The sequence below is a fragment of the Schistocerca cancellata genome, chromosome 10 (assembly GCF_023864275.1).
Source record: "Schistocerca cancellata isolate TAMUIC-IGC-003103 chromosome 10, iqSchCanc2.1, whole genome shotgun sequence".
Classification (NCBI taxonomy): domain Eukaryota; kingdom Metazoa; phylum Arthropoda; class Insecta; order Orthoptera; family Acrididae; genus Schistocerca; species Schistocerca cancellata.
Window position 1 is genome coordinate 73383462 of NC_064635.1, and position 25944 is coordinate 73409405.

General features: G+C 40.0%; 1 protein-coding gene across 7 annotated transcripts in view; it reads right to left on the reverse strand.

Annotated features, from left to right (window-relative positions):
- The window catches only part of LOC126106658 (zinc finger protein 3 homolog), a 113156-nt gene that overhangs the window by 53147 nt on the left and 34065 nt on the right, over positions 1–25944 (reverse strand). For all 7 annotated transcript variants that reach the window (XR_007523380.1, XM_049913023.1, XM_049913022.1 and 4 more), the window contains exons 3-4: positions 18393–18458; positions 7638–7697 (exon numbers count right to left, since the gene is read on the reverse strand). Coding sequence is in view for 6 of the 7 variants with exons in the window: in XM_049913023.1 (XP_049768980.1) it covers positions 7638–7697; positions 18393–18458 (126 nt within the window). In the remaining variant the exon portion in view is untranslated. The remainder of the gene's footprint in view (positions 1–7637; positions 7698–18392; positions 18459–25944) is intronic.

Sequence of the window (25944 nt, forward strand, 5' to 3'; positions counted from 1 at the left end):
CTGTGACTTTTCCTTTATAGGGTGTAGAAAAATTTCCGCTACCAGTCACAATAAAAGATTATTTCTTCGTCACACGACCGGTTTCAGGCTTGTGCCCATTCTCAGGTGTTTATACATTCCTTACATGTTTATATTGCAGGAGATCGATAAAGATGAAGCATCATTATTATAATTACGCTGTGGTGACAGTTTTTCCACTTGGTTGCACTTCTGTTATCATTTTCACATCCCTGTTTCAGTTTTATAAAGTTTAGCTGCATATTTCACTAGAACGACTTGCACTTGTGAAATACACTATTACGTACATGTATGTTTAAACACCTGAGGATGGGCATAAGCCCCGAACTGGTCGTGTGACGAATAAATAATCTTTTATTGTGACTGGTAGTGGAAATTTTTCTACACTCTATAAAGAAATAATTGTTTCAGCATTTTTGGAAATTTAACCCTATGGGGGTGAAATAGCAGGTAAAAGTTTTTTTTTCTTTTGGAAATATATAATTATTAAAGAGCTACTAAAACATTTTTAAAGCTGCATCTATGAACAGTGGTATCTATCTTATCAGTTACAAATAAAGAAAATGTGTGTTTCAATGTTTTTGGCAATTCAAACCCTATGGGGGTGAAACGGGTATGAAAGTTTTTATGGAAATACAGGGTGTTTGAAAAAGAACTCCCTAGTTTTAAGTATAAATTTAATGGGGAAATTCTCATGAAAGAGAATTCCTTCAAGTTTTATTTAATGTTAGTAGATGTCAACATGGGATCCATTTGTTGCCCTGCACACATTGAGATGATATTCCACTTCTCGCCACATACTAACAAACATTTCAGGTCTGACTGTCCGAATCGCCGCGACAAATCTTTCCCGTAAATGATTGATGTCTCTGATCTTTTCACTGCACACAACATTTTCTTATGTAGCCCCAAAAGAAAAAGTCCAGTGAGGTTAAGTCTGGGCTTTGTAGTGGCCAAGGTATTAGGCCAGCCCTGCCTACCCATCTTCTTGAAAAGCGTCAAGAGCTGCATGCACACTTCTACTGTAATGAGGTGGTGTGTGTGTGTGTGTGTGTGGCGGGGATGGGGGGACCTGTGCACGCATAGAGCCTACACAAGCAAAGCTGCTTGCGCTAAGCTAGTTCCATTATACTTCTAAACAAGAGGAATTTGTTGACACCTAATATAAAAGTAATTGTTACGACAATATTGTGAAAGAAAAGATTGCTACTCACCATACAGAGCAGATGACGAGTTGCACAGACGGGCTCAACAAAAAGACTGCTACACATTTAAGCTTTCTGCTAAATGACTTTCTTCTAAAGTAGAGACCACACACACGTTCTCACAAGCACTACTCATACACACATGACCGTTTTCTCTTGTCACTGAAGCCGGACTCCAAAGAAGGCCATTTGGCTGAAAGATTAAATGTATAGCAGTCTTTTTGTTGTGCCTGTCTGTGACTTAGCATCAGCTCTGTATGGCGAGTAGCAATCTATATTTTCACTATATTATTGTTGTTCCACCTTGGATTTTTCGAAAGTAATTGTTAGCAAGTCATTTCCAAGGGTATTTGTTGAAGTGTAGCCTGGTATGGAACTGGGACATGAACAATAAGCAGTTTATACAGGAAGAAGGCTGAAGCTTTTGAAATGTGGTGCTACAGAAGGATGTAGAAGATTAGGTGGATAGACCAAATAACTAATTAGGATGTTCTGAAATTATTTGGGGGAAAAAGTAATTTATGGTACAACTTGACTAGAAGAAGGGATCAGTAGATAGAATGTGTCCTGAGGCACCAAGGAATGGTCAACCTACTAATGAAGGGAATTGAAGGAAGGAACGAAGATTAGAATTTAACACTTGTTTACAGCATGATGGACGAGTGTTTACACATCAGAGATGGAGCAAAAGCTCAGATTATAAAATGATGGGGAATGAATTCAGCCCTGTTCTTATCAAAGGAACCATACCTGCATCCACATGGAGTGATTTAAAGAACTCACTGAAAATACAGTTTGAGTTTTAGGTTCTTTTCATTTTCCAATGCTTAAACCATGACCAGTTTCAGGTTCTTACATGCTCATCATCAGATGTGATACTGAAAATAAATAAGAGACTGAAGCTAATAATAATTGTTACATGCAGTAGTACATAAAAAAAGAGTTCCATGTAACATTTTCGAAAACTCCAGTCGAGCTATGTGCAGTAAAACATAAGTCAGTGGGAAAGCAACACCAGACAATACAACAAATGAATACTTGGGTAAAGAAATATTAAATACCAGGACACTTAAACTTTGTACTGTGACCCCAAGTGCCATGATGGACAAGTATAGGACACAGTGTACCACCAGCAAGAGCAGAGCATGGAGTAGCGTACACGAAGAAAGAAGAAAACTGGTTACCTGGACTGGCAAAGGTACTGCCATTTATTGGCGGGAAAAACAATGCGGGGCAAACTAGGACCGCTGTTCACAATTTGAATTAGTGACTTACATGAGAAAGGGAAGAAACATTACAAAAAAGTGTTAAAAAGTACATATGACAAGTAAAGGAACATATGGCACAGAAGCAGTACAGAACTGTAATAAAACTCTAACTAAAAGCCAGCAACTTAAAACTTATCTATAAAACCTAAAAAACAATTAAATATATTTTCTCCCCTTTTTGTGAGTGGCATGCAATTTTTTAATTTAGTGGAGATGCATATGGCAACCTGGAATAACGTGCCACTGTCATTAGTTAAAAGAGCACACAATTGTGCCAGTACTATTAAAACACATTTCGCTACAAAACAAAATGGAAGGTAGCTAAAACAGGAAAGTCGGTACTGTCAAAAAATCCTATACCAATAAATAGCTAACAGCAATAGCACAAAAGGGACACATTAAAAATAGGCGCAATTCAAAAACTGCTCACTAAAAGACGGCGACTCAAAAAGGCTTATATAAGATAAGATGTGACAGGCAAATTTTAATTTAGTGAGGACACAGATAATGACACACAATAATGCACCGTGGTCATAGGATAAAAACTTAAAAATATGTAAACTTCTAATAAAACATGACATTTTACAGCTATGTAAAACAGAAACTGGGTGGACCACGAAGTCCTCACTAAAAGATCACCAGTCATGATTGAAGCACTGGGGCATAAAAAGAACCTTACAACTGAGCAGTATTTTCAACCTCTGCTAAATCTTGCTGGGCTTACAGGGATCTAAGCTGTTGTTGCCCCAAATGTGAGTCCTATGTGCCAACCAGTGAGTCACCTCATTTGGTTATGGAGGGAAGTGGTAGGGGTAAAAATTGCACAAGAAACCTGAGACACGACTGCAGTAAGCAAGTCCAAATGGATGTGTGTTCCAGTAGCTGTGCAGAGATAAAGAGGCTCACACAGGATAGACTAGCATTCAGTCTTTGGACTCAAAACCACAACACACGACAAGGCTATAACAAACTTTCAGGTAAAGTCACAAATACTCTGCATGCTTCCTTCAATTTGCATCTGTATAACAAATTCCTTTCAGAAAGAGATTACAGCTGCCAATGTGGTGCTGTACAATCATGATAATGAACATTTTAATGAATATTAGGAAAATGGTCCTTCAGTTCGGATGTGCTAGAGTGCTGTACACTTGGAGAAAAGGTGGGCTTTGAACTAAGCAATCAATCACTGAAAGCAATTAGAAAAATTGGAAAGGTTGTTTTGGGAAAAGAACACATACCAAACATGGTTATAAACTAAATCACCTGAAGATAGAAAAAACTGCCAGACAATAAATGAGGATTTAAGAAAAAGAATTAAATCGGACATGAAAAAGATGTGGGAACTTAAATACATTCAAAAATACATTCAAACTGAAAGTTTAATATGTGGATCACAAACTACAGAAGTATGGAAGACAATTACAGGTAAGAAGAAAACACCATTGTACGAAGCAGAAAGTAGATATGACTGAAGAAAGTGTTTGAAATACAGCAATTATGTAGAGGAGGTGAACAGCATATTATCTAAAATGAAGAATGGTTGATCATCTGGTCTTGGAAACATTCCTGTGGAATTGCTGAAAGCTAGAGGATACCATTTGAAGCAAAGATAATACACCTTATGAAAAACTGTTGTCAACAGAGTGAAACATCATCAGAGTGGAACAGATCACATACGGTTTCCATTTTCAAGAAAAGGGATGGAAGACACACTAACTGCTACCCAGGCATTAGTGTGAACTGCACAATCAGTTGCTAATTTGGCAAAATTATGTATGAGAAAGTAAGGCATAAAGTTGGTCACCATACTGGGAAAGATCAGAGTGAGTGTAGACAGACTAGATCCCTTACAGATAACCTCTTTATTCTACAACAGCTAATGGATAAATTTGCAGCAGCAAGGAAGAAGTACACATGGCCTTTGTAAATTTAGAAAATGTTTATGACATGGTTCTCAGAACAAAACTGTTGGAGGCTCTGAAAGGTATGGATTACCGTCTTTTACAGATCAGAGCTGCTATGTACAGAGATGATAAGGTACAGGCTAAAAGAGGGACAAAGTTATCAAAACATGTTACTATCACAAATATGCTGAGACAAGACTGCAGTACGGCACCCATCTTGTCAATTTACACATAGAAGTAGCTCTCCAAAAATGAAAGAACAGCTGAGAAGGAATAGGAATCATTGTTAATGAAGTACAGGTAATTTCATTAAATTCTGCTGATGATCAACCCATTTTAGCCCAATGCAAATATGATCTCGAATTTATGATATTGTGCTTACATCACTAATGTGACAAATGTGGACTACAGATAAATCTAACAAAAACCAAATATCTCGTAATGAATAACGTCACTAGATTTGAACTACACATTGATGTTGGAGTATTTAGGAGATGTGTAGAAAAATTTAAATACAGGGACATTCACACATATTATAAAAATGTGTGTATGTTTTGTGTTGTATGTACATATGTATGTACTTTTATGTGTGTATGTACCTGTATAGTTGTATGTATGCTCCACACCATCTCCTAAACTGCTGGACCAATTTTAACCAAACATCATAAATATAGCATTTACTGTCTGGAAAGAATCACTGTAGGGGTAAGAATTGCCCAACTACCTAAGGAGTGGATGTGGGAGTGAAAAATCAGTGTAGCCCACAATGTGAGAATATCTGCATTTAGTTATCCAGTATTTGGGAATGAGAACACTTAGAGACCAGCAACAAACTTTACATATAATTTCAAATCTTTACGAAACCTTTTCTTGCCGACAACCCATACAAACCGATGAAAGAAAAAGGTTTGTAACTTACTAAATTTTCGCTGTTCATCCAGTAAAATTGCCATATGAAGCATGACATTTTAATTTTACTGCTTTACTACTAATGGTATTTGTCACACATTTTGCAGAAAGGTTTGATACACAACACTGAATTTACCAAAAAAATTACATCATTGTACATTACTTAGTTCACAAGATACGATGTCATAAACATTGAATTCGTGAAAAACTATCACATCACGCAAGACGTTTACATTTATTACTTTATTTCTATTAACTCTTTTTGCAACACTTTTTGCAGACAACATCCACATGTCACCGAATGTACCTACAAAAATATAACATTGTACGAAACATAGTTCAGAAAATATGATGTCAAATGTGTGAGAAACTGCCACACCCTGCACGACATTTAAATTTATTACTGCTTTGCTACTAACTCTGTTCATGACACATTTCTCTGGTGGCATCCGTATAAGTCACTGAATGTACCTAGAAAAATATCTCTTTATGACATACAGTTCTGGAGATATGACATCATCATAAACACTGAGACATGTCAGAACTGCCACATCAAGCGTGACATTTAGTTTATTACTTCTTTACTGCGGACTCTACTCACAACACATTTTGCAGATAGTAGGCACACGTAACCAACATTAGGCTGCATAAAAATTGAACTGCATGGTGAAATTCACTAGATGTATGGGTGAAAAGTGTGTACAAATATGTGTGAAATTAGTTAAATATGTGTGAAATATATTTGATATGTGCATATGCAGCAATGCCAGGGGTAAAATGTTCATCCTAAACCCCTGGAATGTTTCCAATCAAATTTGGTGCATATATTAGTTGAAATCTGGATAGAAATACTGTAAGGGCAAGAACCATCAGCCTCTTATAGAGGTGAGCATGATAATGTGGACAGAGAACGGCAAAGGAGGAGATGGGCTGAGTTAGGAGAAGGAAAAATGATCAGGGAGATGGGACAGGAAGAGCTGGACGGGGAAAGGAAAGCGGAGGAGATGGAAAGAGATGGGAGGAGAAAGAGACAGGCAGAGGCATGGGGAACGAGGAGGAAATTGACAGAGAAAGGGGGGAGGAGGAAATGGACAGAGAAAGGGAAGAGGAGGAAATGGACAGAGAAAGGGAAGAGGAGGAAATGGACAGAGAAAGGGAAGAGGAGGAAATGGACAGAGAAAGGGAAGAGGAGGAAATGGACAGAGAAAGGGAAGAGGAGGAAATGGACAGAGAAAGGGATAAGGAGGAAATGGACAGAGAAAGGGAAGAGGAGGAAATGGATAGAAAGATAGGAGAGGAGGAGACTGACAAAGAGAGGGGGTGAAGAGATGGAATTTAAGGGGGTGGAGATGGACAGAGAGGGGAGGAGGAGATGGACAGAGTGGGAAGGAGAAGATTGACAGAGAAGGGAGATGGACAGAGTGGGAAGGAGAAGATTGACAGAGGGGGCGGGAGGGAGATGGTCAGAGAGAGGGGCAGGAGCAGATTGATAAAGAGGGAGGGGTGGAGGTTATGGACAGGGACAGGGAGATGGATACAGAGAGGAAGGAGGAGAGGTGCATAAAGATAGAGATGGATAAAGAGAGAGGGGATAGGTAGAGAGGAGGAAGAAAGAAATGGATAGAGAGAGAGGAGATGGGTAGAGGGGGGGAGGGGAGAAGTGGATAGAGAGAGATTAGTTGGGTCGAGAGGGGAGGGGGAGAGGAAGAGGATAAAGAGAAGAGGAAGGAGGAGAGGGACAGGGATTTGGCGGAGGGTTGGAGTGGGGGGTGGAAGGAGGACATGGACAGAGAGAGGAGGAGATGGATTAACCCTAGGACGCCTAAGGGGGGGGGGGGGGGGGGGATTCGTTGAACCCACAATTTTTTTATGTCCCCTGCTTTTGCCCAAGTAACTTTCATACTATATATTCCCTTTGAGTTATTGTTTGTTGGCTATTTTATGAAACGTTAGTGTCAATATAATTTATAGAAAATTCCTGCTTTGTAAGAAAAAATAGATAAACTTTTTATGGGTCCAACAACCCCCCCCCCCAGGCTTCCATGCTATAGAAAATTTCCCTTAGTAGGATTTCGTATTTCTCATCTCTACAACAATGCAAGTTAGTTTCTTGTTGGTTGGTGTTCTTGATATTCACAACAATCGGTTTACTTTCAGAGGAACACCAAGCCTTTCCTAAAACCAAGTCACAAATTTTGGTGGGGTTAACTTCCTGTTAATAATTTACATGCATTACTACTTGCAAACGATCTCACCCAATCCGATTTAACATCAACAAAAGTAAAATATAAAAATATAATTATAGAATAATGCAAAAGTAAAGATATACTCACCTCTTTAACGATATTTAGTGGATCCTGTGTGCTAACGTGGCCATCAGGCACCTCCCAATCCTGAAAAGGAGTAAACGGAGTCACACTTTCGTGAGCATAAATGCTTAAGCCATAGTCATAACAGCCACCCAACATTCTGCCTCCCTTTCAACAATGTGCAGCAAATGATGCATGTACAGCCAGCTGTAGGTAATCTGGTGCCCTTTGCTATTACTACTTTGCTTAGGTGAGGCTGGGGGTTATCGAATGTATGGTTTCATGTTACGTTCCTTATACAGATAATATACTCATCTCTACCTCAACTAGAAGAAGAACTGAAGCTGTCTGAGCATGATGGCAAAGATACTTGCATTTTGTGGGTACCCGGTGGTAGTTAGACAAAAAACAGCATGTCACTCAAACATAAAAGAAAACTGCTACAGTTTAAATTTATATTATTATAAAAACTTCCATTAACTGCTTTACATCTATGATCTATATGTGTAAACAAACAAAAAATCATGTAACATTTCACGGGCCCACTGGAGATCCCTTACTAGAGAGAAATGTGCCTAGGAGAACAAATAAATTATATATTTACAAAAAAGTGCAGCAAGCGAAAGACATTTGTCTTTTAAATTGCTGTAGTTTATATACACCTCCTGTGAAAAGGACCAGTACAAGGAATTTATTGTAAAAGAAAATACTTTCAGATTCTGCACCCACATGTGCCTATTACATCAGATGTTTCAGAGTTCTGGTGAAGAACAAAACTAAGTGTTTTCAAAAATAGTGCAAAAAATAGTGTCGGTTCAGCTTCATGATTTCAAAACTAGTGTGTGACCCAGTGACATGCTGAACATAAAAAGCATTATACTTTATCTTCTCTTATGCTTTGCTAATTAATTCTACTGTCATGCAAAAACAATGCCATAGAATGCGATAGAAATATAGAAATTATATACTATAGGTATGTGAGATGTGCAACACATCCTCAGACATCAATAAGAACATAATAATTCCAATTCCAAAGACAGCAGGTGCTGATGGGTGTGGATACTATCAAACTATAAGCTTGATAAGCCATGGTTGCAAAATACCAACATGAGTTATTTGCAGAAGAATGGAAACAAGCCAACCTTATGGAAAATCAGTTTGAATTCTGGAGAAATGTAGGAACACACGATGCCATTATTACTGACCTTGTGACTTAGAAGACAGACTGAACAAGGGAAAACCTTCATTCAACAACATTTGTAGTTTTGAAGGAAACTTTTGGCAATGCTGATTGGAATACATTGTGTGAAATTCTAAAGGTAGCAGGGATAAAATTCAGGAAGCAAAAGGATATTTACAACTTGTACAGAAACCAGGAGTAGGACGACTTGAAAAGGAAGCAGTAATTGAGAAAGAGTGAGACTGGGGTGTCACCTATACCCAATATTATTCAGTCTGTACAATGAGCAAGCAGCAAAGGAAACCAAGGAGAAATTTGTAATGGGAATTAAAGTTCAGGGAGAGGATATATACTCCTAGGATTTACAATGACATTTTAATTTTTTTCAGTGACAGCAAAGAACTTCGTAGTGAAGCTGAATGGAATGGATAGTGCTTAGAAAAAGGTAATAAGATGAACATCAATAAAAGTAAACAAGGGTAATGGAATGCATACTAACTAAACAAGGAGATACTAAGGGAATTAGAGTCGGAAATGAGACTTTAAAAATAGAACATACGGAAAGGTATACAGGATATAAAATACAGACTGGCTACAGCTAGAAAATTGTTTCTGAAAAAGAGGAATTTGTTGATGTCTAATATAAAACTTAATGTCACAAAGTCTTTTTTGAAGACATTTGTCTGGAGTGTAGCTTTGTATGGAAGTGAAAAAGAGAATGGAGCTTTTCAAATCTGGTGCTACAGAAGAAAGCTTAAGATTAGATGGATAGACTGGGTACTGTAACAAATGAGGAGGTACTAAATCACACTGTGGAAAAAAGAAAATTTATCGAGCAATGTGACTAAAGGAAACATGACTAGAGGAAGGAATCATCTTTTTGGTAATGTAGGAGAGGAGAGGAAGGGGACAGAACGGGAGAGAGAGGAGTGGGGGGAGAGAGGAGGGGGCAGAGGGCGATGGAGAGGGGGGAGAGAGGAGGGGGACAGAGGGGGAGAGAGAGGAGGGGGCAGAGGGGGGAGGGGAGAGAGGGGGAGGGAGAGAGGGGGGAGAGGGAGAGGAGGGGGAGTGTAGGAGAGAGAGTTTTGGGACGAGGAGGGTTTCTCATACAGGGAGAGCAAGGGATGAATATAGTAAGCAGGTTCACACAGATGTAGGTTACAATAGTTTTTCAGAGATGAAGGAGCAATATAGAGTACAGTGGAGAGCTGCATCAAATCGGTCTTCAGACTGAAAGCCACATCAACCCTAACCAAACCATTCAGTACATGTAATCCATAAAATTAAGTGTGCCAAACAATGCAGAGGCCTCTTGAACAAAGCTGACATCATTTGCTCACACTTGTCACTACTGACGAAGAAAATGAATGACAAGTGAACCACATCAAGTCCTCCTTAAATGAAACCTGGTACTGGTATGATCAAGGTGCTCAATTCTCAGTCACATTAAAATACAGTTTTACACAGTTGATATTTGTAGTGATGCACTGACTACCAGCATTTATGTTGCCACTCATTGCCGTAAACAGCGTCAGCATCTGTGGTGGCATCAATGTAGGTGCTCTCTCTGCCCTTATCACCAGATCATTGTGTTTGCTTAGCATCATCTTACATAGACTCAATGCTGATTCCCATACCTTGCTACAGTTACAACCACAGTTCTGACTGATGACATTATCCCTGGTGCAAATTTTGGTCGCTTATGTAATTACACCGTCTCAGTATTTGAAGTCTGTGCTAAAATCCTGGTACCTTTGTATTCCATCGCATGATTCTCTAACAAATAGTGCTCTGCAGCCACTGACTTGTCAGGGTAAATTAGTCGAGTGTGCTGCTGGTGTTCTTGGCATCAATCTTTGACTGCGTGCACTGTTTGTCCAATATACGTCTTGCTACACTGACACAGAATCTGATACACCGTGACCTTCCACAAACCAAAGTCATCTTTGACAGTCCCCAGTAACACCTGCATTTTATTGGGTGTGTAAAAGGCAACTCTTACACAGTGCTTTCTCAATATGCACCCAACTTTTCTTGATAGTGCACCAGTGTATGATATGAACGCTGTGGCTTCATCTTCCTCCATGGTTTCTCCCATCTCTACATACTGTACTGTAGTTGTGGAGCGAAGAGTGCACTTAATCTGTCATTCAGAGTATCTGTTTTCTCAGAACATTTTTGAAGTGTTCCAGTTCCTGGGGTAGACCTCTGTGTCCAAGATGGTGTGCACCCTGTGTACTAGTGTTTTTATCACCCCATTGTGCATGGTAGTGGCAGCTATCAGCTTGCAAACACTGGTCAGTGTGCATTTTTTCTGTGCCAGTGTGGCAAGATACATATTCAATGAACAGTACTCACTATCGAACATCAATGCCAAGAACACCAGTGGCACACTCGACTAAAGTACCCCTACAAGTCGGTGGTCACAGAGCATTGTTTGTCTGAGAATCGTGTTGGAATACAAAGGCACCAGGATTTTAGCATAAACTTTCTAATACTGGGACAGTGTCATTAGAGAAGCCACTGAAATTTGCATTGGAGATAATCTTATCACTAGGGACTGCAGCTACAATCTCAGTAATGCTTGGGATTGAGCAGTGGGTCTAATTAAGAAGATGCTCAGCAAACAACAATCTGGTGACTAGGCCAGACAGAGCAACTGTATCAACGCTACCACAGGCAACAATGCAAGCATCTCCATGACTGCCGACATGCACCATAGAGGGTGGACCGTGGAGGGCACGGCCCACAGTGAGAGGGGATACAAGTAGGTTGCGCACCCTCACGAGTGAAGTCTGTTGGACAATATGGATTGGCAGCACACCAGTGGACTGTTCAATCAATAGATATGCTGGGAGAAGCTGAAGAATCATGTCAAAAATGTTTGTTTAAACCTGTTGGTAAATAAGAGCACAGAATTATATTGAAATTATAGGTGAAATCTTGTCAGATTATGAAAACCTTGGCTGTAACGTGTCTCTGAAAATACAATTTGTCCATGGCTACATCAACTTCCTGCTCGAAAACTGCGGAGCAGTTTGACAGACTTGATGTTCGATTTCATCAGTATATTGCAATAATAGAGATGAGGTGTGCAAAAAGTGAACTCCTGTTCTGGCATAATACTGCTGGACTGTTGCTAGGGTACTCCAAGTGCAACCTAAAAGCGACGAGCCAAGTGGAAACACACACCTCATTTATAGTTTGTTCAAAAATTCAATATGTCATGTCAGAAACAGCCAAGGTAAAAAGTATTCATATTACTAAATAAAATAGTACCTACTGGTATTTTCTGTATTCATTATAAATCATTGGAGTGCTTGTGTATGTTTAACAATTTCTATAAGAAACTGAAAAAAATCCTGGAAAATTCTTACATTCCTTTTGGTTTAATTTAGTAATTTGGTGAGTTAATGTTTATCAGATCTTATCAGTATGAGTGATTTCACATTCATCACCACCTCCAGGGATTCATAACCCAGAATTTCTTAAAATTTCTTATATTAAAGGTTTTGGGTTTATTGCTAATCAAATAAGTATCCAGGCAATTCCATTCAGAAGCAGAAGAGTAACATCTTCAAGTCAATCACAACAGATCTGATGCTGATGACAATATTTATAGTAACACTCTGGAGCAATGCAATATACTTTTTCAAAAATCTTGAAGGTGGCGTGTTTTGAGATATTCAAGTTCAAGGTCAATGATCTTGCAAGTGAAAATTCTTAAAATCCCGCCACCTTGCACGCCACTGTAGAGCTCTACTCTTCAGTTTTACAATGGTATATGTTACATTACTGTCTCTAGTTTGGAACCATAGTTATAGTCATTTGTATTGAGACAGATGAGCATAAATTTCTCACAGTTTCCAAACTTATCTGGCCTGTAACTTTCTTCAACAGCTATTTTTCCATGATATTATATCTAAATAAATGCAGAAATCCTAAATTTAAGTAATTCACAAATTTTCAGGGAAAATTTGTTCCACAGTGTAATCCACACTCACATACAGACTGATCAAAGCATTTTGCCTAATTGCTATATGGTGGACACTGCAGGTGACAGGAGTCTGCAGATGTGTGTGATGGTTCTATCTGCACTCTGAAACCATTATTCTCCATCCAAGTCAATGCAGCATAGAAACAATTGAGCAGTTATAATAACTTGTAAGATCTGATAACAAAAACAAGGAGGAACAGAACAATAGCAAAACAACAGACACTCAATTGTGGCAAGTCTAATAATAATAATTAATAATAATAATAATAATAATAATCTCTGCTTAGTGATATTAGACACTCTAAATTAGCATACTTTGGCTGTTTGCATTTTCTAATGTGTTTAAGATTAAGTTTCCGGGGCAGCATACCAATTACAAAGGAAACTGGACAGCCCAACACTATGACCACAACTTCTAAGTTCATATATTCTCTATGCAGTGAAGACATTAGATTTGCTTGCTACAGAAATTAATGTGCCCAACCAACAGTATCAGCATTTCTCTCACTGCAAGCGACATAATGGAAAGTGGAAAACATTACAAATACCAATAATTCCATATCTTCCATTTGCACATCCAGGAGATTACTGGAATATTCTAAGATGGGCCACACAAATGTTTTACAACCAATTTCCTTTGTAGGGTAGTTGTGCTTCCCTAATATTCTGCCAATAAAATGAAGTCTGCCACATGCTTCACCTATGACTGAACCTGTGTTACACCCAGGCATTTGTATGAGTCAATCAGTTCCAACTGTGACTCAATGATATTGTAATCATCTTCATTCTTAAAGTGAAAATTTTTACATTTCTAAACATTTAAAGCAAGTCGCCACTCTTTGCACCACTTTAAAATCTTGTCTGCAAAGAGTCATGTAACATCAGCAGTAAGGATCCGAACATACTTAACTGGGTCACAGCTGAAGCTGTTTCTACATTTGTTGATAACTCTCCATCAAAGATAGTATGCAGTGTTCTCCCTACCAAGAAATTGTCAGTCACATATTTCGTTTGTTACCCCTTTACGGGCGTCACGCACATGCTCTGGCAGGCATGAGGGTGGGTGGGTGGGTCTGTTGCTTACTTTTGACACAGGCCTTGTTGGACGAAAGATTATGGTGTGAAAGCTCTTTTGTTATGCCTATCTGCAACACTCCGCATCTCTGCTATATGGTGAGTAGCAACTATCCTTTTCATAATATTGTTGCATTCCAATCTGAATTTTCCACTGTTTTATTTACGCGAGGGCTGTCCAACCACACTGAAGCACAAAATTCAGCCACAGAAAACACAAAACTGAGCACCAAAGTTCAAAACATATCTGCTAATGCTCTCCAGTTAGTACTGCAGACTTTCTGGGTTAGGTTGTTTCATTTCCTTAATTTCCAAGACATTTTTTCAAGATGCTTCCTGAATATAGTGTCCTATCAAACGTAATTCCAAGATAATTAAGGTGACTGGTAGGGAAGTACTGTGTCATTCATATAGATCTCCAGTTTATTTGTTGTTTAAATTGATACTGCTGAGGGATGAACTCTTTGCACTGAATCGCAAGTACTAGATTGTCAGCACATTCAAACCTCTTTGCACCAGTTTCAGGTATGTCAGAAATATAAAGGTTGAAATGTATATGGAACAATACTGACCCCTGAAATAGTTTTATTTAATTTCCTTTCTTTGCTTGTGAATTTAGCTCGGACATCTTTAAGTACATGTTTGAGAGCATGTTCCAGATAAGTTCCAACGCGATTTGACAAGGGACGACTTCGATATACTATATGCCGAATATCCCATGAAATCTGTATCAATAAATCTAAGAATCAGTTATCAGGACAGAATGCAGAAATACTTATCACATGCCATGTACATTTGCTGCAGAGGCAGTGGAAATAAAAAAGCTAATAGCAGTGAAAGGCATATCTGCAACCATTTTACCCAAATTTCATCTGTGAATAGAATGAGAAGGAAAGCTCATGCATCACTATAAAAAAAAGCTCTGGTAGACTGTAAATACCTTAGGAGTAAAGGAGATACAAACCGAAAAGCAGAAATATGAAGTTGTTGACTGGGACACACAAAAAAGAAAGGAAACTTTCTACCTTTCAGAGTAATCCTTTTTTTTCTTTTTTTGTTCCCTCAGCCAGAGTGCACTCACTTTTGTCTTTCGCTGTGTCATTCCTAAAGTATTTAGATGTAGATATACAGATATTGTCCTTTCACACTTCTGTGGGTCTTGTGACAACTCACTATGAGTACTGTATGTCTTTCATTTCACAGTTGTCTACAGAGTATATATATAGATGACTTTTCAGTAGGTTCACAGATAACATACATTTTGCTTACTCAGCCATGGTTATATGCTGACCATTTACATGACTATCTTTTTTTATCTTAATCCACCATGAAATTTGAGAACTGTAAGCCAACCACATACAGACAATATCCATTCAGTTACCCATCTGTGGAGTGGACGAATTTGTAGGCAGAAATGATTTCAATTTGTTTATAAAGCTTTCATGAAATGTCAGTACCATTGATTCATAAGGGAAATAGTCAAATATTTTGCAGCTTTTGGTGCAAGAGAAAGGCTAAGTTGTCAATAATGGAGTTTATTTTTGTTCTTAGTGTTATATTTATGAATGCTGCTGTTATATCCAAATGGTGCCTCAGTGAACTTTGTGACAGATTAAAAGTATTAAGGCCTAATCTTTTAAACAGTTGCCTACATGAAGTTTGAGGATGGACACCAGATGACATCCTTACAGCAAATCTAAGTGTAATGAATACTTTGTATCTGTGCATGGAATTGCCACAAAGAGCTATTCCATTAGGAATCAGTGAATGAAAGTCTACAACATAAGCTAATTTTTTATTGTTTTCATCAGCAAATCAGCAATTACACACGGAGCAAATGTTTCTAATGCAAGTATTTGAGAAATTCATTTCACATGATCTCAAATACAAGTTCTGATCAATATGCAAACTCAGGAATATTTAAAAATTAGTTTCACATACTTGCTTTCCCACTGCACTGTTGATTAGCAAAGTTGCTAAATTTCAGGCAAAATCTTTTATTAGCCATAACTCTGAAACTAAACATTTGCAGACCTATGTTACATGAACTTTCTTCTTTAGTTTTACTTGTAGAATAACACATTAAACTATTTACATATCTTCCTGAATCACCCTATATAAAACTTACATCGTATTCTTCTTCACATTTCCTCATGTAGTGAAGCCTCGGGAAGTTCTTATTGCTACCCTTAATATTTCTCGATGAATGGAAAATCCAGGATGGAATAATGACAATGTTAGGAAAAGGATAGAGGAGATGTTGAGTCTTAGACAGACACGCCTGTCTGCAACTGGACATCTCTGTTATATGGTGAGTAGCAGTCTATCTTTTTCATAATATTGAATATTTCTCAGGTATTCAGTCTGGTGCCTTTAAGCTGCAATATTTCGGCAAGCCACTTTCTCACCACCTTCAGGCATCCCTGACGACTGATGGATGCTGCACCAGCAGAGATATGCATTCACCACCAGCCACAGCACAACTGTGGACCGTAGACAGACTTCTTAATGTCGCAGTTCCCCAAACCGATGTACCAGTTTCGCACCCGGAGGTGGCCGGCTGGAGGCTGTGGCGAAGGGAAAAGGATATACAAGCAGAACCCAGCAGATATCAATCTATTATCAGGAATGCTTGAAGATGGCAAGAAATCAGTCAGCAGAAATATCTGTCTTCTGGATAATGCCACCCAGATGAATATCCGCATGAATACATACACACATAAAAAATAAAGAAAGAAATAAAAAATAAAAAAAAAGTAAAAATTTGCGTCACATCATTTCCAAAAGTTCAAGAACTATACAGAAGATTGGAATAGAGATCAGCATAAACATCATTTCTGCCCTTTTTATCGTTCATGAAAACTACACATTGCATGTTGTACCACCATACAGCGAGACCTCCAGAGGTGGTGATCGAGACTGCTGTACACACCGGTACCTCTAATACCCAGCAGCACATCCTTTTTCACTGATGCATGCCTGTATTTGTCGTGGTGTACTGTCCACAAGTACATCAAGGCACTGCTGGTCCAGATTGTTCCAGTCCTCAACAGCGATTCGGCATAGATCCCTCAGGGTAGTTGGTGGGTCACGTCATCCATAAACAGCTGTTTTCAATCTATCACAGGCTTGTTCAATAGGGTTCATGTCTGGAGAACATGCTGGCCACTCTAGTCGAATGATGTCGTTATCCTGAAGGAAGTCATTCACAAGATGTGCACGATGGGGACGCGAATTGGTCGAAGGATGGCATTCATGTATCGTACAGCCATTACGGCGCCTTCCATGACCACCAGCTATGTACGTCAGCCCCACATAAAGCCACCCCAAAACAGCAGGGAACCTCCACCATGCTGCACTCACTGGACAGTGTGTCTAAGGTTTTCAGCCTGACCGGGTTACCTCCAAACACGTCTCCGACGATCGCCTGGTTGGCATATGAGACACTCATTGGTGAAGAGAATGTGATACCAATCCTGAGCGGTCCATTCAGCATGTTGTTGTGCCCATCTGTACCGCGCTGCATGGTGTCGTGGTTGCAAAGATGGATCTCGCCATGGACGTCGGGAGTGAAGTTGCGCATCATGCAGTCTATTGCATACAGTCTGAGTCCTGTGGCTGCATGAAAAGCATTATTCAACATGGTGGCGTTTCCGTCAGGGTTCCTCAGAGCCATAATCCGTAAGTAGTGGTCATGTCATTGACAGTTCCTGTCTCTGCGTATCTCCTTCATGTCGGAATATCACTCTGGTTTACACCGAGATGCCTGGAAACTTCCCTTGTTGATAGCCCTTCCTGGCACAAAGTAACAATGTGGATGTGATCGAATCACATTATTGACCGTCTATGCATGCTTGAACTACAGACAACATGAGCTGTGTGCCTCCTTCCTGGTGGAATGACTGGAACTGATCGTCTGGCAGACTCCCTCCGTCTAAGAGTCACTGCTCATGCATGGTTGTTTGCATCTTTGGATGGGTTTAGTGACATGTATGAACAGTCAAATGGACTTTGTCTGTGCTACAATATTCACTGTCAATGTCTATCTTCAGAAGTCCTGGGAACCGGGGTGATGCAAAACTTTTTTTGATGTGTGTGTATATTCAAGATTTTCTTATGGAGGGAAGGAAAACCTAAAACCACAATTCTTATAGCTATGTTTTCCCCCCTCCTTCTTTATACTTTTATTTTGTGATTGGAATAGCTAGCTGTTCCTGCAGCCCTCTCAAGCACAGCTTTTAATGAGATGTTTGCCTCTCCTGTCAGAAATTTAGTGGCACTGTATACAGTCACACATGCACAATAATCAAGAAACTGCATTGCTTGTGAATTTTATGAAGACTGAGTTGCAATGTTATAGTGAATAGAGATCAGTGAGATTGTTCAAAGTGTGGAAGTTGGCATCCGGCAGTCGACCCAGGCGGCCAAGCCTTCGCAACATAGGAATGCAACTGCTCAGTGCTCAGGACAAGTATGTGTTTCTGCACAGGAGCCAAGTCGTTCTGTACAGGTGAACTTTCGTACTTACCAAAGGTTCTTCCTTAACAGATAGAAGCTCCATCTCTTGCTTCGGAAATGTGAGTGGGACAGCCACCTGAAGAAAAGGACACAGTGAAGTACAAGTGCAACACAGAGTACGAGAAGTGCAGATTAAACTGGTCTACAGAACACAAATAATTACGTTGTGACAGTGGAATATCTATACACGTACTTCCTGCTTATCACGAGCATCCACCTTAATGTTAGGTTATCTGAGCTCAATGTCAGCTATCCCCCCTCCCAATGTTTTCTGAACACTATTACGAATAGAGATGGTGATGGATCTTGGCTTACCCCGTCCATCCAGTTTCATCTTTACAAAGAATTCTCTCACAGGTGATTTTTCTTGTCAAGATAACTCAAATATACAACCACATCGCAGGAATGAAGCCAATATTGTTAGAAAAATAGTAAAATATGATCTATGTGACTTCGACATGGGGCCGACTGTTGCAAGGTGATTGCCTTAAATTTGTAACTTGACACATTTTTCTGACTTTCTCTCTTATTTTTACCAGGTGCAAAACATCACTACAAATATCTTCACAGTTAAAACCTTAAACATGGCTCTAACTCAACAGCTGCAAGACAATGAACACTGAGAGGTTGAAAAGATGAGCCAATCAGTTACAAATAAGGGTTTATTGAAGCCTCCGACCTGGGTTTTGATAATTATAAAATTATCTTCTTCAGAGTGAGTAATGGTCCCTAAAATGTTCTACAGCATGTACATTTGGGCAGTTGATTCTCCTTATTTATCTTATGCATCCTATGAAATCCAGATGCCATCATTGTGATTTACTATATTTAAGTCAACTTTTACTTCAACAAAAGTCTTACATTAATGGACAATTACACTTGCAATATAACCTTCACACCTAAAATGCTATGGTGCTACAGTCTTAAGCTATGGCTTGTTATTATTTGTTCTTAACACGAGTGTCTCATACGACAAACCATTTGGCTTTATTCAATGTACTTTATCAGCGTGTGATATAACAAGTGAGTGTGCTTATTTTACAATTTGTTGTTTACATTCGTTTCTTCTTTGTTGTTTTTAAAACCTTTTATAAGCCTAATGTAATTTTCAGGGCCCATTACTCCTGAAGAAAATGTTATAATTTAAAAACCCGGGTTGAATGTTAAAATAAACCTTTGTTTGCAACTGGTTGGCTGATTTACTCAATCTTTCAACGTTTTCTTCGCAGTTAGCTTCTTCCATTCACATATCAACTTATACTGCATCCAGTATAATGTTTACACAACACAGCATTCTGATTAACTCTGGCAATTCCATAATGCTTCTCTTTCTTCTTCCTTCCTGTTCCCCTCGTGTGTGGAATGAGTGTAGCCCAATTGCCTGCGTGCACTGTTATTCACATGAAAATGGGTGAAAGTTTTCTAACTCTCTGTGAATCTTGCAGCTGACGTGGGACTTGGGTACCAGCCCGGTATTCCCTTAGTGGGATGTGGGAAACTTCCTAAAAGCCGCTCTCATCACAGCCAGCACACTAATCCTCATTGATAATCCTCCAGGTAAGATTTGATCTGAGACTGGTACACCTCCCCAGCCCACAAGTGGCACTTTAAGAGACATTGCTATGCATGCAAGTCTGACAATATTCCACAAAGTATGTCAATTAAATACCGCCAAACAGTTACATGGGTACGAGCTGCTTATAAAATTTTACAATAAGATAAAACCATGCTTAAACACAACTGAAGCTCATAATTTACAAAGATTTATCAACTTTATGCGGTATGTTAGAGTGAGTAAATCCCAATCTTACTGTTTGAAAATCCAACTGTTTGCAAATATTGAATAATAACTAATGAAATGGATAAAGGCTTGTTAACTACAGTGTCACATTTTAAAGTGGTAATTTTACATACATATTCATTTCAAAAATAACTATAAATGTTTCACATGGATTTTATGTCAGTCTTTACAATACTGTATAAATGAATTTTTAAATAACATTTTTATTTTCCCTGAAAGTTAATTTGAAAGCTATTGAAACAATGAGTGCCTGTTGATTACAAGCAACTGTTAACAGAGTCCAGAATTCCATAATACTTGATATTACATGCGGAACTCATTTAATTATGACTGGATGTGGTAAAATGAAACTTCTTTTATTACTAAATTAATGTAGGTATGAAAAAATAATTCTATATCACTACTCACTGTAAAGATGATACGCTGAGTTGAAAACCTGCATAATGAAAAGACTGTTGCACACTAATCTTTCAGCCAAAGCCTTCTTCAGAAAAGAAAACACACAAACATTCCCACAAGCAAGCATACCTCAAGCGTACACGACCACTCTCTGAGGCCACTGTGGCCAGAATGGACTGGTGTACTGCTGTGTGGAAGGAGATGGTATAGCAGGGTATGGGGTGTCAGAAAAAGGAGTCAGAGCAGCCTGACAAATTGCAGAGACTAGATGCTGGCGAGACAAGGCTGCCTGGCACGGTGTCAGGGGGTCTGCGGGGGAAGAAGTGGGGGGCGGAGAAAGGGAGTGCAAAAGGACAGCAGCAGAGGAGGGGAAACGACCAGTGACAATGGCAGAGAGTGAAGCACAATGAATATGGAGGATGTAAATTTGGAGGAGTTGATAGTACTGAAGGGGCAGAAGCGTTTGGGCTGAGCGTGTGGGGACAGCACATTACCTTAGGTTGAGGCTGGGATGATTTTGGGAGCAGAGAATGTGTTCTACGGAAAACTCCCATCAGTACTCTTCAGATATAAGCTGGTGGTGGAGAGGTGGATCGGGCTAGCCCAGGTTATGAAGCAGCCATTGATATCAGGCACGTTATGTCCAGCTCCATGCTGTGCTACAGGATGGTCCTCTTTGCTCTTGGTCACAGTTTGGTGGGGTCATTCATCGTGGCAGACAGCTGGTTGTAGTATACCAATATAAAAAAGCTGTGCAGTGATTGCAGCAGAGCCAGTATGTGACTTGGCTGCTTTCACATGTGGCCCAGCCTGGTGACAGGACTGGAATAGGATGTGCTGGGTGGGTGGATTGGGCAAATCTTGCATCTCAGTCTTCCACAGGGATATGATGCCTGAGGAAGGGGTTTGGGATTGGGAGTCACATTGGGATGGTTTATGATGCTGTGGAGGTTTGGTGGGTAACAGAACACCGCTTAAGGAGAGGTGGGATGTATCTCAGGTACGATGTCCCTCATTTCAGGGCACAATGATTAATATTCAAACCCCTGATGAAGGATGTGGTTCAGTTGTTCCAGTCCAGGGTAGTAATGGGTAATGAAAGGGGTGCTCCTTTGTAGCTGGCTCTTGGTGGTGGTGCAAGGATTGGGGTGTGTAGGGATATGGCATGGGAAACCTGTTTGCAGACCAAGTCGGGAGATAGGGCCAGTCTGTGAAAGCCTGTGTGAAACTTTCAGCGTACTGTGCAAGGGAATTCTTGTCATCGCATATACGTCATCCCCAGGTGGTCAGATTTTGTGTGAGGGATTTTTTTTTTTTTTTTTTTTTTTTTTTTGTGGTAGGTATGGCAGCTGTCGAAATGCAGGTGCAAAGGAGCACCTCCCTTGTTATCCAATATCATCATGGAATGGAACGACTGAACCAAATCCTTCATCAGTGTTTCCATTATTTATCATCGTGTTCTGAAATGAGGGACATCCAAACCCAAGATCCTACCCACTTCTCGAAAAGTAGTGTCTCCATCATCCACTCAATCTCCAGCTAGTCCAATACAATGCAATACACAAACATCAATAAAAATTTTTCATCACTTTGGTTCTAAGAGTTTCATAACCAGTACAGAAAATTGGAGTAGAGATCAAAACAAACAACATTTCCGCAGTTTTTAGTGCTCATGAAAACCACACATTGCTTGCCGTACCACCATACAGCGAGACCACAGGATTGTTGTACACACCCGTACCTCTAATACCCAGTAGCATGTCCTCTTGCATTGATGCATGCCTGTATTCGTTGTGGCATACTATCCCCAAGTTCATCAAGGCACTGTTGGTCCGGATTGTCCCACTCCTCAATGGCAATTCAGCGTAGATCCCTCAGAGTGGTTGGTGGGTCAAGTCATCCATAAACAGCCCTTTTCAATCTATCCAAGGGATGTTCAATAGGTTTCATGTCTGGAGAACCTGCTGGCAACTCCAGTCGAGTGAAGTCATTATCCTGAAGGAAGTCATTCACAAGATGTGCATGATGGGGACGCGAATTGTAGTCAATGAAGACAAATGCCTTGCCAATATGCTGCCGATATGGTTGCACTATCGATCGGAGAATGGCATTCATGCATTGTACAGCTGTTATGGCACCTTCGTCAGCCCCACATAATGCCACCCCAAAACAGCAGGAAACCTCCACCTTGCTGCACTCACTGGACAGTGTGTCTAAGGTGTTCTGTCTGACCGGGATGCCTCCAAACACGTCTCCGACGATTGTCTGTCTGAAGGCATATGCGACACTCATCGGTGAAGAGAACGTCATGCCAATCCTGAGCGGTCCATTCATCATGTTGTTGGGCCCATTTGTACCGTGCTGCATCGTGTCATGGTTGCAAAGATGGACCTCATCATGGATGTCAAGAGTGTAGTTGCGCATCATGCAGCCTATTGCACATAGTTTGAGTCGTAACACGACATTCTGTGGCTGCATGAAAAGCATTATTCAACATGGTGGCGTTGCTGTCAGGGTTCCTCCAAGCCATAATCCATAGGTAGCAGTCATCCACTGCATTAGTAGTCCTTTGGCGGCCTGATCAACACATGTCATCGACAGTTCATGTCTCTGCATCTCCTGCATGTCTGAACAACATCGCTTTGGTTCACTCCGAGATGCCTGGAAACTTCCCTTGTTGAGAGCCCTTCCTGGCACAAAGTAAACATGCGGATGCGATCGAACAGTGGTATTGACTGTCTAGGCACGGTTGAACTACAGACATTCCAGTTGTGTACCCCCTTCCTGGCGGAATGACAAATTGATCAGCTGTCGAACCCCCTCCATCTAATAGATGCTGCTCATGCAAGGTTGTTTATATGTTTGGGCGGGTTTAGTGACATCTCTGAACAGTTAAAGGGACTTTGTCTGTGATACAATATCCACAGTCAATGTCTATCTTCAGGAGTTCTGGGAACTGGGGTGATGCAAAACTTTTTTTGATGTGTGTAGGGAGATGCATTACATGTGACAAGGAACAGACACGAAACAAATTAAATGCACTGAAATTAAGTACACTAATCAATGGGAAGGAATTAATGCATCACATTGTAGGTCTGGCATTTGTCAATGGTTTTCATTTCATGTCACTGCATATCCGTGTATTGAATTAATTCCACATGAAGAATATACAGACAACTCCTGAAACATGGAACATGTTCAGTAGATGACTTACTCAGTGTTTTGCTGGAGAGTCATTGAATGTCTGGACTTTGATTGTACACAGTCTGACAGGGGACAGGTGGATTACAGAGATACTGCACAGCTCTACAAAAACAGAGGTGTGTGGTGTTCACACAGGGACACTACTGGACTGTCTGCCTCCCATTCAATCATACCGTATTAAGACAATCTTTGTGTCTATCCCATTCATTTTTTTTCATGCAGTTCTTCAAATGCCATTATCCGCATCAACTTGACAGCTGCTTCTGATCTTTCAAAAAGTATAAATTTTTCTCCCCATTCTACTAAACTACCACTCCAAAGAGAAATGTTTTTAGGGCGAGAGAGATTAACTGAAGAGTGTGATATCACTTTGCCAACTCAAGACTTTACTCCGTTTCAATCTATACACAGACCTCAGGCTATGCCACAGATAAATGGGCCAATACATCAAAGATTTTGTATTCACAGTCATTGGCTTTGACAAAACATAACCAAATTGGCACCATTGCACTAACCGGGGCCACAGGCTACATTACAGATGTCACCAAAATATGTATTGCAAATACTGATAAAGACACAAAAGAAAGAATGACTTATGTTTTGTTTCTATTTGTGTGCAAATGACATCACACACGACATCTTCATTATGTTACAGGATGTAACAAACCCTGGAATCAGAAGGTTCATTTGACATGGGGAGAACAGCACATCACATACCGCTTTCCAACTGCTGGAAGAACTTTCCATTCTTGAGCAGGTCTATAGTGAAGTGTACATAAAGAGGCCAGATGGCTGGCTAATGCACATTGTAAGGAGCAATGTACCATTTGATGTTCACCCCACTAGCATTATTCTGCTGCGTTTGTCTGTCGCTTGCGCTTCAGGGTCCATGTAGAACATTTAGCACTGATTTTTCCTGTTAGTTTAGATATCATGAGGTACTCCATCACCGTAGTGATCATCATGGGTTGCATACAGCTAAAAGGAGAAGCACTGCATTAAAGCCCTGTACAGACGACGACATCTTGTTCCACTAATGGTGCAACAGAACAGGATGGCACAACTTCCTATTTCAAGAGCTGATGATGATGATGATGATGATGATGATGATGATGATAATGATGATGATGATTGGTTTGTGGGGCACTCAACTGCCTGGTTATCAGCGCCCGTACAATCACCCAATCTTTGCTCAGTCCAATTTCGCCACTTTCCTGGATGATGATGAAATGATGAGGACAACACAAACACCCAGTCATCTCGAGGCAGGGAAAATCCCTGACCCCGCCGGGAATCGAACCCGGGACCCCATGCTCAGGAAGCGAGAACGCTACCACGAGACCACGAGCGGCAGACATGTCAAGAGCTGGCATGCCATCTGGTAGCTATGTTTGTACACACAATGAGTAGCTATTTTTGTATACATAAGGACTGCGGATGGAGCAACATTATTTTAGAAAATGGCTGATGAACTGAGAGTGGTAGCTTCTGTTTATGCAGTCATTACTGCAGTAATACTTTCACAATGTCAACAAAGAAATTTACATCGGCATAAAAGAAGATGGTGGAGTAGACCTTGGATTTTAAGACGTGATGACGGCAGTTGGGCATTGCACTGTCTATTACACAATGAACTGAGGTTGGAGGACAGGGAATCATACAAAATTTTCTGAGGATGGGCAACACGGAATTCTTAAAATTGCTCCATTTAGTAGGTACGAAAATAATGAGGCAAAACATAGTTATGTGAGACTGTATTTCATCTTCAAATACGTGAGTAGGTACCTTGAAATAAGCCTAATATTACTAAGCTGCTGGACATACAGCACATACTTGTAAGCTTGTCATTATTTTCATAATTTTATTTAGGTTAGTTCTAACACTGAGGCTCCTAGATACTGGAGAAAGCTACAGGAGCCTAATGTTTTCATACAGAACATTTATAAGCATGATTTCCTCAATTATGTCTGAAACCTGTGACAGAGTTTACCAGTGCTTGAAGCATTCATACATGAAGGTATGTTGATTTCATTATATTTCTTGAGAAACACAATAAGTGAACCATTATTGTTGAGAAGTATTACTCTTTGCAAGAAAAGTATTTCAGGGTGGGGGTGTATTCTCTGTGCCTCTGCCACAACCTTTTGCTGCAGTTTTA